The sequence below is a fragment of the Ornithodoros turicata genome, chromosome 6 (genome assembly GCF_037126465.1).
Source record: "Ornithodoros turicata isolate Travis chromosome 6, ASM3712646v1, whole genome shotgun sequence".
Taxonomy (NCBI): Eukaryota; Metazoa; Arthropoda; class Arachnida; order Ixodida; family Argasidae; genus Ornithodoros; species Ornithodoros turicata.
In genome coordinates this window covers 63,011,150-63,024,427 of record NC_088206.1, presented here as the reverse complement: position 1 = coordinate 63,024,427, position 13,278 = coordinate 63,011,150, and the positions used below count along the sequence as shown (strand labels likewise).

The 13,278-nt window shown below is 43.0% G+C and overlaps 1 protein-coding gene across 1 annotated transcript; it reads right to left on the bottom strand.

Moving 5' to 3' along the window:
- Positions 1 to 16: 16 nt before the first annotated feature.
- LOC135396954 (vacuolar protein sorting-associated protein 54-like) lies at positions 17 to 13,011 on the bottom strand. The gene is made up of 24 exons (XM_064628209.1): positions 12,477 to 13,011; positions 11,380 to 11,708; positions 9,697 to 9,793; positions 9,585 to 9,619; positions 8,591 to 8,731; positions 8,370 to 8,512; positions 8,191 to 8,290; positions 7,531 to 7,673; positions 6,466 to 6,592; positions 6,278 to 6,385; positions 6,153 to 6,211; positions 5,493 to 5,589; positions 4,455 to 4,534; positions 4,237 to 4,363; positions 4,029 to 4,160; positions 3,161 to 3,210; positions 3,021 to 3,103; positions 2,838 to 2,931; positions 2,003 to 2,108; positions 1,819 to 1,906; positions 1,631 to 1,752; positions 568 to 648; positions 306 to 508; positions 17 to 229 (listed from the first exon to the last, which is right to left on the bottom strand). The coding sequence occupies exons 1-24, from the start codon at positions 12,727 to 12,729 to the stop codon at positions 139 to 141; spliced, it is 2,889 nt and encodes a 962-aa protein (XP_064484279.1). The 5' UTR covers positions 12,730 to 13,011; the 3' UTR covers positions 17 to 138.
- Positions 13,012 to 13,278: the final 267 nt, after the last annotated feature.

Below are 13,278 nucleotides of genomic sequence, written 5' to 3'. Positions count from 1 at the left end.
TTCAGGTACAGGTGTGTCATGTTTGCTATAAAAGATATACATGTGCATTTTAATTATACTCTTATGTAAAAATTTACAAAACACTATACATTGGCGACGATCGGCACTGCGTCCACGCTAGCTGAAACAACACCGGTGTCACCTGGCTGCCCAGAGGTCATCGAAATTTGCTGTCACTCCAAGTGTCTTGAGGTTTTCCGTGTAGAACGTTAATTCCTGTGCCACCAAACTGCAGGTACGAAACGTATCACGTTAACGTGCAACAAAAAAATACGCTAGCGATGTGCATGGGAGAGATTTCCTACCCGTGCTGCGGACCACCGTCGTTCGCAACCTCCAGTCTCGAAAGGCGCTCACGTAAGCGTGCCGCAAACGCAGAGTGCATTCTCTGCAGAAGTTGCTTCACGTCCTTTGGGGCCAGAACCTCGCATATTGCCGTGTGGAACTTCTGCAGGTGTCTCGCAACCGCTTTGAACGCTGGTGACGGCACTGGGGCTTTCACTTCCCACTGGTGGGTGCAAACGTGACGTTACCTTTTTGGACAACGTTACGGCTATGTAAACTTACATTTGATAGCTGTGAGTTGATCATGTTGTCTACGACTGTGACAAGCTTGTTGAAGATCTCTGTCACATGGTCAGCATACTCCTTCAAAGGCAAAAGCATGTTGTGTAAATTTTGGGCTCAAATATACTAAATTGTTAGGGCTGTGCAATGCCAAAGCAAGCAATTGTGTGTTCAATTCAAATTCAAAGTTGAATATGAAATTCTATACTCCAACCAAACCGAAAGCTCAATATACATATCCGAATAGTTTCGAACTGGCATGCATAAGGCTGAAAATTCCACTAGAGAAGGTCTACATCAAAGTGAGTGCTGCTTCATACGAAACTCTGTGTACGTATGCATATATCACACATCCCTCCGAGACTCCTTGCAGCGGTCTTTAGCACAGTGAACTCCTCTATCTTAGCAAGTCTTGTGTAAACTGCAACTATAAGTTGTTTCCGTCGCTCCGCATGAGGACACACAGTGTTTCACGCATTTCTGTGTTTTGTGGTACTTTTGTTTACTGGCATGTAATTCAGCATCTCGCAGCAGTCGGTGAACGTGCCCTACAGAGCTATGATGTTTTTCCTGGATGTGGTTGCCAGAGCGCCAGCACGGTTTGGCAATTCTTTTAGTGAAGCGAAGTCTTCTCAAGCTGGCGTCAAACACTTGTGAATCACCTGAAACAGCATCCGGCTTTGCTTTTGCTGCTCCCGTATGCGTGTTCAGTTCAACTACATAACTATTTGCGTGGTACAGTCAAACTCCTTTATAGATAACACCTTTTTAACGAAAATACCACTACAGCAAATTTTTTTGCTGTCCCGCTGGAGCCCTATAGGTCCAATAATGGACATCCTTTTTAACGAAAGTACCTTTACTGCAAATTTTTTTTGCTGTCCCCTGAGTTTCGTTGTAAAGGAGTTTGACTGTATTTGTTTTGTATCTGTTAAGATCCCCATTTGCACAGCCCTACAGATTACCATATACACCGTATACAGATTACCGATAAGTGTGTAAAATATGCCGGCAAATATGTTATACCATCATGCATGAGACATGTCACAAGCAGTCACTGCACCTTTTGTAAAAATTCAAGCCGCTTCAACATGTTAGGCATCTGAGACGACAGATGCGACGAGAAATGGTCTTTCAGCTTCGGAAGAAAGTAGAGATGGAGTTGCAGAGATCGTGCTGATAAGGCTGAAAGATGAATAATAAAGAACAAGTTGAAAACCAAACTTGACAGTTTCCTGTCCTGCAGCTCACCTAAAATGTTTGCCGTTATTGTTTTTCGCCCGACAAGTTGCAGTGCTCCAGCTCCGAGCACCAGCTGTGACGTCCGGGAATTGAAATTCTGAAATTTCGACACGCGTCGGCCATTGCGCAAGATGTACGTGAGGCTCAGCACAGTCACGTGAAATACCAGTAAGCACTATGGAGAGCAACCTACACTTAAAAGTTCTGTAAGCCTAGTAAGGAGGTCGGAAGCAATGAAAGGGACGTCTTCAACGCACTGGCAGTATTCTAGGATCATGCTGAGCATCATCAATGCACTCCTGAAAAACAAAAACAAAAGGAAAACGATCATGTTAATACATATTTTTAGTAGGGATGTGCCAACCGAATCCTCGAATCCTAGAAAGGATTCGAGATTCCGAATCCGAATCCGAATCGAATCTGAATCCCAGTGCCCAAAACAGCGAATCGAATCATTCGAATCCACCAACCACGTTTGTTTGTTTCTTTTTCGAACTGGCGCCTCCGGAGTCCTCCGAAAGCCTCATTGGCCGACACGTGTTTTCTTGTTTGTTTGTTTACATTGCTCTAGGCTTTGAAAGAGTTGAGGCAGGAACTGTTACATTACAAGTTTAAAAGTAACCAGGTTTTGCTTTTTGATTGTTGCTTAGTTTTATGGAAATAATTCAGATTCGAGAATTTATGCATTTCTTGTAGTCGATGAACAACATGTTAAATAAATTACGTTTAAGAAGAACTGCTATATGCGTATATTTTCTCCTGAAACTGAAGTATTATTTAATTTATTTTTCATAAAACAAAGGTATCGTATTCTGCTTCAAAGCACTTTTCACTAGAAGTGTTTTTTTTTTTTTCCTGGCTTTTTAATCTCTTTTTAAAGAAAGGATTCAAAAGATTCTAGATTCGTAAGATTCGTGTATTCATAGAACCTTCCTTGGATTCGGATTTGGATTTTTAAAAAATTGGATTCATCCCATCTCTACTTTTTAGTGTTGCCCATGCGTAATTACTGTGTACGCTGTGCTTACCCAACTATAACATATTTCTCTGAATTGATTTCTAGGTAAGGCTTTGGCTTTCCATCCCCTCTGAGCTGTTCCTTCTGAGGTAGCACTAAACTACCTAGAGAAAAAAAGGACAAGTGCCATGAAATCTGTTAATCCCTGCGCAATCATATCCCTGAATAATAGGAGTTGAAATGAGACACCCACCTTTCTGACTGATGTGATTCACCATGTTCTGAAACTCTACTGGAATGTCAACTCGCTTCCATTGTTCACTCTCTAAAAGGAGCCTGCGGGAAGAAAGCGCTTTTCAGTCTACGATTAGATAACTGGCGTCACGGTCTTACTTTAACTTTGTTCTCCGTTCTTCGTCAAACTTGTTTACAAATTTGTTTGCCTAAAAGAAAAAAAGAAAAGGCGATGAAGAAGGTGCAAACTTAGCCTCGCACGTGTGTTGGAAAATATTTAGACCCTCAAGTTATTTTTTCAGGTTTCATTTCAGGAGCTGTAAAACGTTAAAATTGGGTGGTATCGGCTGAAAAAGCTGATTTTTCATCATCATCATCATCACCATCATGATGATGATGATGACGTATTCCATCAGTGGTCCAGGAGGCATAAAATGACACTATAGTTTCGAAATTGACTAGAACGGATGCGACCATCCCTTTAAGGTTATGCTGAGTAATGATGATGATCTGAGTTTTTATGGTGCATCAACCACTAAGGTCATAACGTGCCACAACAGTGATGAGGATGCCACTAGTTCGAATTAAACACAGTCTAGTAAAAACAGGGTATTAATGCATAAAACATCGGCCTAAACCTACAAAAGGTTTACAATTCGGATGTCTCTCAAGAAATGAAAAATTCTACCAAAAGGTTATGCCTCCAAGGTAGTGGCATCACTAAGGGGATGTGGTCCGTACTGGGTGACACGACAGAAGGGGGTGACGCGACGCACCGGTACAGCCGCTTCCTCTCCTTTCCTGCGGCACGGTGACACCCAAAACAACATGAGGAGCCCTCTGCAAGCACGTTATTTGTTTGTTTATTTTTTTTTGCTGCATGAGGTATGGTATTGTTATTTATTGTGCATCGAATGGTACGGAAAGGGACCCATTATTGGAGGAGGGTGATCGGGTGAGACATACCCTTAGTGACGCTACTGCTCCAAGGTACTCCTTTTGTCGTACAAAAGTCGAACGCACCTACCTGGCTAACTAGTGCAAGACGCAGGGGCGTGTTAATGTGTTTGCAAATCTCCTTGCATTTTGCTGAGAAGGATTCAATAGAACGATACAGCACCACAAAGTTTGCGAAACTCAGCCGATCAAGCGATCCGTCCTGCCAAGAGAAACGTGCACGTAGTTTTTAACTGCTGCCACTGCAGAGAATATGACTACTGGTAGTCAAATCTGACCTTCGATTCACATGTGATCAGCTTTGCACAACCTTCATGGGCATGTTCGCAGATCGATACCAAGATATCGGCCAAAGACTTGAGGAGGCTCGCATGTGTAGCCTTGTCAATGACCACCTCGGTCTGACTGAGGAGAAAATGAGAGTGCTCGTGAAAACTTTTCCACCCTGGCCGGCATTGACATGTGAGAAACCACGGGTTAAATATTTTTTAGCTACCTCTGGTAATCTGAAGATTGGTCCGACGCCTCGCCTTCAGCAGCAAGGTTCACCGTCTGAATAATTATGTTGTGCATGGCCTAGAAAACAAACGTCCGTTTATTTTATGCAAAGCCATTTTAAGCGTGATTTTTTAAAATGTTGCCGCTGTTTGCTAGCTTCGAAAATATGTACAGCTTTAAAAGATGGTCGGGATCTGATATTGAGAACAGTTAGGGTCGATTCACATGATGCAAGTTGCATGATGTGAATAGATCCTTATTCTTCTTTTCCAGGGCACAAGCAGTCTCTGTTTGCAGTGTTGGATCCCGACCTCAGGCTCTATGACTAGGGTACCGTATTTCCTTGCATATTTTGCGCACCTCTAGTTTAGCACTAAAAACGACAAGAAAACAAAGAATCGCGTAATTTGTGCACCGGCGTTTTCGCGGACAGATATATGACAAGCGCGTCTCGGCGACCGTGGCGATTGCTTTTCGCAATGCTGTCACCGCTACTGAAGTTGTTGCGGTGCTTTTGTTTGATTTGTGCACACTTTCGGGTGATGGTCCACTGACGCGATGGACGATACTTCGCTGGAGCTACAAAATGCGGAAAGAAAAGCTGGACAAACACGCTATGACAAACCTTACAGCACAACATGACAAAGTTGTCAAGTGCGACTAGCGGTGTCTTCCAGCAGTGTCTCGACGTATGTCACCGGTGTATGAGCGGTAGTGGGCCGGCATTTTGCCTCCTGAACGTCGGTGGTTGCGCGGTATTCGGGTGCTTCTTTCGCGCTTACGCAATGCAATGATAACATCAATATCGGCTCTACCGAGAGCCTATATGACCGTCATACTAACATTTTGAAATTTTGCGTGGCTTGAATATCGTAACGAACATTCCGAGCAATCTGCGCACCCCCAACTTCTCCAACTTTTTCTAAGAAAAAAGTGCGCAAATTATGCGAATAAATACGGTACTTTCAATGGGTCGCTGGATTTTCCTGCTGGTAACTTGTAGTTACGACAGACACATTGTGACAGTGAAACTTACCTGTATCCTGAGTAACATTGCACCAACATTTTCGAAGACCACTTCAAGAAGTGAGAGCCATTTGGATGACTCTAAATGTCGAACTTGCTCAAACAGTCTGTATGACAAGGAAGACAGCGTTCAGGAAAACCATGGAAGGGATATGGGCAATGGGGAGCATGTTGTAATGTATCATTAGGGCCTGACATTTTAGGGTTATACCCGATTACGCACGATATTTATCCCCTGGATTCAAATCAGTAAAGACAGGGTTTAACCCAATATTTCCCCGAAAACTGCCGGACCCTGGGGATCCGAAGCCATGGCAACTAACACAGAACTTTGGAAACTGTGTTGTAAATGCCTAAACGTGCTCATACAAACTGTCAAAACAGAGACCCTGCTGCCACAATATGGATACTCTGTGTCTACTGGTGTGTCATGTGTATTGTGCCGAGTAAACTGAAGATTTACACCCGATTCGATCCGACTCAACCAGAATTTGGTTGAATCGGGTTCAGTTCAACCCTATTACACCCGAATTATTGAAGCAAAATATGACCAGAGTACTTACTTCCCGACGGTGCTGAAAAATATAACCCGAAAAAGTCAGGCCCTACGTATTATGTGCTGCCTCGTACAATACAAAACAGCACAGAGAGCAATAAGCAAAGCACCTACCCATTTCCGTTGCCACTAACTTCCATGTCGTCATTTCTTGATACAAACTCGATAAGAGTCTGAAAGCGTTCGTACGTGATGTCATTTTTAAGTTATGCATGCATAAGGTTTGATAGAGTACACACTTGTTTAACAGTTGCTCCAACTGCCGTACAAGCCTCCTCCTTGTAGAGCTCTAGGAACTTGTGCTCTTTTTGGCGTAGCATACCAAACACAACTGCCGTCATATGTTCCTGGAATTGGGCGATTTTATGGTTCAGCGTGTCAGGTCAAAATTTTTAGGCCCGAAGGGGGTAAGCACGGATATTGTTACCTCACTGGTAACGTGTGATCCGTCGCTGAGGGGTCTGTTGAGGTCCAGGGACGTGCATTTCAGGAAGTCCGCAGTCATCATCTTGTCAATCGCTTTCTCAATTTCTATAAGTTGAGAGTCCAGATGCCTGCATAAGAATAACGAGGTTGAAGATAGACCAAGAGCCAGGAGAGGTCATGACGAAAAAAAGGTGAAACACCGGCTTGGCACAACAGGCAACAAAATTTACTTGTAGCGTTTCGACGCCTATGCGGGCATCCTCATCAGACAAACGCAAAACAAAATAATTAGAGCCTGACGTTTTCGGGAAATATTTGTATCCAAATTTGGGGGGTAAAAATTGGGGAAATAAACATGTGCTCTAAATTCGCGCAAATTTGTGTGGAAAAACTTCCAGTATGTTAAATTCACGGAGAAAACGGGCTCTATTACTCAAGCGAATTGTACTGGTTTGGTACAAATGGTGATGTAATTGTGTTTACTGCCCAACAAACTAGTGTTTGTTCCTACAGATGTTTCAGTGAGAGCAATTGGCAAGGTAAAAATCGGGTTTCACCCTAAAGTGGCAACCTTCAATTCGGGGTGCGAATTCGGGGAACAATCGGGTTAAACCCTAAAACTTCAGGCTCTAAAAATAATACAGATCTGCAAATTTCCACAAATCCGAAAATTTCTGGAATCCTGGTACATTTGTGCTGATAACAGTGCTTGCAACAGCCACAGGGCTCCCCTGCCGGAATGCTACAGGAACATGATGAAGGCATAAAGCGGATCTCGGATCTGTAACTTTTTATTTTGCCTTTGTCTGATGAGGAAGCCCGCATAGGCGTCGAAACATTACAAGTAAATTTTGTTGCCTGTTGTGTCAAGCCCGTGTTTAATCTTTTTTTCGTCATAAGAACGACAGTAAGTTGCGCAGAGACCGTCTTGAAATCTTGGCACGCCCTTTCCCACATGAAAGCATATAGGAATGGATATTTTGATAAATCATGCTCACAACTATGGGAAAGCAGGAGAACCATGGGAGGTGTGCAACAGAAGTCTTAGGGTAACCTGGCAACTCACCTTAAGCATTGGATGCCTACCAACTCCGTAGCAACAATTTCGCGAGTTGTCTCAATGACGTCGAGCGCTCCAACAAAGTCGGAGGTTGAGAGCAGTCGTTGAACAGTGGGGTGAGTCTGGTGGACCGCTGCTATCAACCTCAGCTGCCGAATGATCACATTATTTGTTTACGACAGCATATTATGTATAGGGCCTGACTTTCTAGAGTTATTTTCTTCAGCAACGTCGGGAGGTAAATATCAGATTATATTTTGCTTCAATAATTTAATGGGGTTGAACTGAACCTGATTCGACCCTGGTTGAATCGGATTGAATCACATGTAAATCTTCAGTTTACTCAGCATAATACACATGACATACCAGAAGACATATTTCATCAATATTTAGTCCATGCATCTAAAGGGCAGCAGGGTCTCCATTTTGACAGTACGTATGAGCATATTTATGCATTTACAACACAGTTTCCAAAGTTGTGTGTTAGCTGTGATAACATCGGATCCCCCTGGCCCAGCAGATTTTTGGGAAATATCGGGTTAAACCCTGTTCTTGCTGATTTGAATCGGGGGGGGGGGGGGGGGGGTTAAATATCGGGCATAATCGGGTATAACCCTAACAAGTCAGGCCCGTATTTGAGTTTGACGGTGAAGACAAGATTCTGACCTTGTTGTAAATAGCCACATGATTGGAATGCGACCGTTTGAGCTGCAAGACTTTGAGCGGTCCATTGACGAGGCTGTTGTCTATGCTTCCGAGCTTCAGCCTGACAAAATCGGAAGTGATACTTGTACATCTCTGGGTAAGGACTCGAACGGATGTGGAAAGGATCGTGATTCTCGAACCTAGTTTCTGACACAGCTTCAAGCATCTTCAGCATCCTGTCTGACAAAGCATCGTGCGAAGTCATGACTTGAAAGAAGGCGTTGGATCTCAACGAGACCTGCTTCGCAATCTGCACTTCAACGATGTCGAGGTAGTGTGTCAGCTGCCAGAGAGAGAAGGTGGCCTTTCAGGAACTAAAGCTACACTTATGTGAGAAACAAAAGCAGTAAAGAGAGCATACTCTTTCTTGCAATAGCCGCGATGTCTGCCTTGGCCCCTTATGTTCTTTAGAATTTCTAGCAGCAGCATTGAAAGCTGACCAGGGTATCACAGTGTTGAATGTCTCCGGGTCTTCCAAGCTAAAATCGGGTTGCATGAATATCTGAAAGAAAGTATAAGTATATTGAACTGATCATCATGTGGTATTGGTGTCCTCAAAGTTATTTACTCAGTGCTATTGTTTGCCATGAAAAATGCTGTGGTTGGCGGTGGTCAGTGGTTGCCTTAGCGAAGAAGTGAGAACGGCAAAGTTAAAACAGCGGCAGTGAAAATAGCGCGAAAACAGGCGGCAGCGAATTGTGCAATAGAACATGGGCTCACATGCCTGTTGTGCATCTGTGCATTTCAAACGTAGTCCGTCCACAGTCTTTGTGTGCACATACATATATATATATATATATATATATTTAAAGCAACTTACTTAACTGTCATTGTTAACATTAAGGAGAAATTTTCTGCTGTAGTGAATTGTCCGTAAATCTCTTCAGCAGCTGCCAGGGGCTGATACAATTTTGCTTTGCAGATCGCTCTATTTGTTTAATGCGAAACCTCTGTACGGTGAGGCTCACTCAATCAATAAGCAACTTCCTGATGGTCGTGCAGTGATGTTGAGGAGTTTGGTACAATTTTGATTCGTTAAAGAATGTAAATTTTGAGTTACGACACCTTCTGGCTTTATTATGGCTTTAATGCAATTTGAAATCAACTTATAATTTGAATGTAATTTGAAATCAACTGGAAGTCCACCTTTAGTATGTTCCAAGGAAAACTCTTAGCCATGGATCACACATTGCCACAATAGTACCGTCTGAGTCAAAAGCATTGTGTAGAGCCCCTGCCTTTTGTGTATGTTAAGCCAGTGTTTCAATATTACAGCACACTGTTGTCCGGCATTTGATATAGACCAAATTCGAATAACATAGGCTGCTTCCCACCTGACAAGTTATTTCACTCACCGGCGGTATCGTAGATACGTCATGCTGCAAACTTTCTGCATAAGGAAGAAAAAGCTGTTAGGGAGGGCTTAGAAAATGCAGAACCGGATTAATGGCAGTGGACACAACTAACCATTGAAGCGGGAATTTGTCCGCAGTGGTTTAACTTTGCCCGAGGAAGAAGCTGCTACAGCACCGGACGACGAACGGCGACGAAGTCTCCGAAATCGCTACAGAGCAAAGTTAACAGATTACTATGCTCAGAGACAACATATCAGACAACTATGGACACAGAGGTATATCTCCACCAGTGGATAATGTATTCCGCATGCAGGGAGTGGGGCGTACGAGAAGATGGCGTATGTTAGGCAGAACGGGAAGCCGATTCACATTCTGTTAATGCAAACATTTTAAGTGGTTGTTTTAAAAGCATGTAAACGTAGTTCAAGTGTGTTATCTCCGACGAGTGTCTTTGCAACATGATCATTACAAACAACAATTTGAGGCATACGACAGCACCAGGGGCGAATCCAGACCCTCACTCGAGGGGGGGTCTTTCTTGAAACCTAATGCTTTAGGGGATGGATGATCTGCCCTGTCGATTTTCTAGATTGTGTTAAGAAGTTTCTGGATGAGGCAAAAACTGGCTAGACCGCGTGGGTGTGTTCCGGGACATCGATCACCGATAGTGTGTATATGTATTTAAACAGGTTCAATAAGATAGATCGTCACTTGGTTGAAGTTCTGTGCTTGTGTTGTGTCCTTCATTTTGTTCTTGTTTCAAATGTTTTTACCCAGCACTGGGGTATTTTAATGTTTTTAATTGATGAATTTTAGCTAATCAGCCATTTTGTAGTTACATACTCTCTTCAAGAGGATGACTCCTGATTTCTATAACTCAACTGCAAAAATGACATCTATACTGCTCCCATAGCTTTATAAAAGATATTAAGTAAAGATTAAGTAAGATATCCTGTAAAGATATATAAAAAAAAAGCCCTGAATGTGGAACAAATATGAAAGGCAAAATAAACCCAAGATTAAGGAGGTTACAGAAAGGTTGCAGATGATATGTGCCCAATAAGAATGAACAAAATGTTGTGTTCTTGTCCACGCCGGCTGAACGACAGTTTTCGAACTGCAGCCATTTTGAGGTAGTTTGTGTGAAGTTGTATGTGTTTGCCTGTACCCAATATTTAATATAGAGGGGAACAAACCAAGCAGTCACTTCCATCTGAGGCACAAACATTACATTTAAATCATCCAGCAACTGAAACTCTCTTGTTTTCACTTTGGAGGGTTTTTCTATTCCACATCACATTGGACATGGTTGGATCCAGTTACCCAAGGCTAAAATATACGATCACATCAGCCAACAGATTAGTATCAATCAGTATCAGTATCAATTGACACAACAGCAGTGTCAATACCATATTTCTCAAATATGTTCTGTACTATTTCAAATGAGATCGCTTTCCATGCCGAGACTGGGAGGTGACACGGGTCCGAATCCTGTCACTGGCTGTGCTGTCTGAGGTTTTCCCTGGGTTTTCCAAAGATTTTCCAGACGAATGTCAGCACAGTTCCCCCTAAATTTGGCCCAGGACACATATTAAGTCCCCTATCCCCCATTCCTTCCTGCTGCCTGCTGTCCTCTCTCCATCTGTCCACGTCTGTACACCACTCATAGCCACAGTTGCTTCGAGACGCTAACACGGAATTAAAAAAAATATATATATATATATATTTCAACTGATATTGATTGAGTGAATCTGAATACTTGCAAGCTGCTACAAATACAATGATTCGCTCTTACTCGTGCCGTATGTGCCAAATAGGATTCAAAAAAGGAGCGATCCACTTCGGGTATTCGTGGACTCGGCGGTATGCTGCCGACGTCCGTGAAGTGGTCTCCCCATGTCTTTGTGAAAAGATCCGCTTCCCTTCGACTTTTACGAGGGTCGTTCAACACAGCGGGGAGGTTCTGGGAACAGTCGTAGATGGTCCACGGTCTGTGCGGTGTCACGGCATCTGGGAAGAGTCGCTTGCTCCTAACTCCACCCTTGCTGCTGTCCCCACTTCCCGATCCCCCCTCAACTTGGGGTGTCCACGATTGGACTTGGTTCTGCTTGCTGCTGGTTGACACTGGAGGATTCAGTGGCATCAAATTAAATGACAGGGCATTTACATAAAAAAATACAACACTTCACTTTCATTGTACAGAGTCACTTAAGGTTTGAAAAGCAAAGATCACCCTTCTATAAGTATGGTATTCTGTATGGCTATGTGAGTATCTGCATTTTTTTAATGCTGAAGTAATATAATATATTCTGATGGTTCGAAGCAGCACTCTATGCCCAAAAATGCCAGAAGAGAGGGTAAAAAACGAGAGTGCTGCTATGTACGAGAATATGTGCGCATATATCGTGCATTTATGCTGTATATCAATATACGCTGTATACGTGTTTAGTTCGATTATATAACTATACACACCGTATTTGCTTTGGATATAATGATTTGCTTCAGTTTTAAGACTACTATCCACATAGCCCTAGTGCTTTTGCATACAAAACTTTACTGTGGAGGGTGGTTTATTATGGCAGACGCACACAGAAGAAGCAGTTGTTCCAAAGCTGGAATGATCAGCTTATACAACTCAGAACTCCCATGCTAATTTCTTAAAAACTACTTGACAGTGTGCAGGAGTAAATCGGAATAACTTAAAGCTTTTTTTACTAACATATGTGCGAATATGTGAAGAAAAGCGAGGAGAGATCAATGTTGATGCCACAAAACTTGTAAAATGCAGCATATAGTGCAAGACGTCTTGATTACAAGATACAGGGCAGGTCTTAGCTCTACAATAGTTCGTTTACGTGTCAGACGAAGAGACATGCTTTTGACACTGCTCACCATCGTTGTGCAAAGCGACGTGGTGCTTCAGAACGTGGTCCTCATAGTCCTTATCGCTCACACCTTCCACGGGAAGCGAAGTACACACATCATTTTTGCCATAGCGGCACACGAATGATCCCCCTTCCTTGCTGCAGTGCTGCTGTCGAAGGTGGTCTGAAAATTCATCCGGACTTTTGAACGATTTTTTACTTGGACAGTGGCTGCATTGTGTCCACAAGGGCGAGCTTGAACTGCTTTGAGCATCAGACATCAATTCTACGCCGCTGGCAACAAGCTTGTTGAGATAAATAAACCGATGTTTGCGTTATTATGAAGATAACATATGACGGCAATTTAAGCCTAATGAGGTCATCGAGGCCACTTTAAGACGAGGGCGCGACATCCTGAAACTGCATATTCAAGATCAGTTACTAGTCTGAGGTTGAGAAAATACTAATTCGTTGGCTTAGCTTGCTCCGATGAAGAGCAGACACCATCGCAAAACCACGAAACAGCGACACAATGTTGCCGACAAGTATGCTTTTCCCGTCATGTGACGTGATGCGCAAGCCGGTACAAAGTGCCGCATAATTACTTAACTCTGATCTTTATTGCTATACAACATCAAGTGAAGCACGGAAATCTTAGAAGCGTTTTGCACGAGGACGGGTTGCTCGCACGCTTCTCGTCTTTGAATGGGCTTTGCTTCTGCTTCTGACTCATGTTCTGGCCGCTGATCTACAGGATCTACAGTGTGACAGTGTGAGAAAAGAGGATGTGAAATGATTCTGTGCAGTATACAATTAGAAAATATGTACTG

Coding starts and splice junctions, on each gene's coding strand:
- LOC135396954 (XM_064628209.1), bottom strand. CDS start 12,729: ATGTCTGATGCTCAAAGCAGTTCAAGCTCGCCCTTGTGGACACAATGC. Junction 7,674..8,190: donor ATGTGGCTATTTACAACAAG/GTCAGAATCTTG, acceptor ATCATTCGGCAG/CTGAGGTTGATAGCAGCGGT. Junction 4,535..5,492: donor CAATGTTACTCAGGATACAG/GTAAGTTTCACT, acceptor TTTGTTTTCTAG/GCCATGCACAACATAATTAT.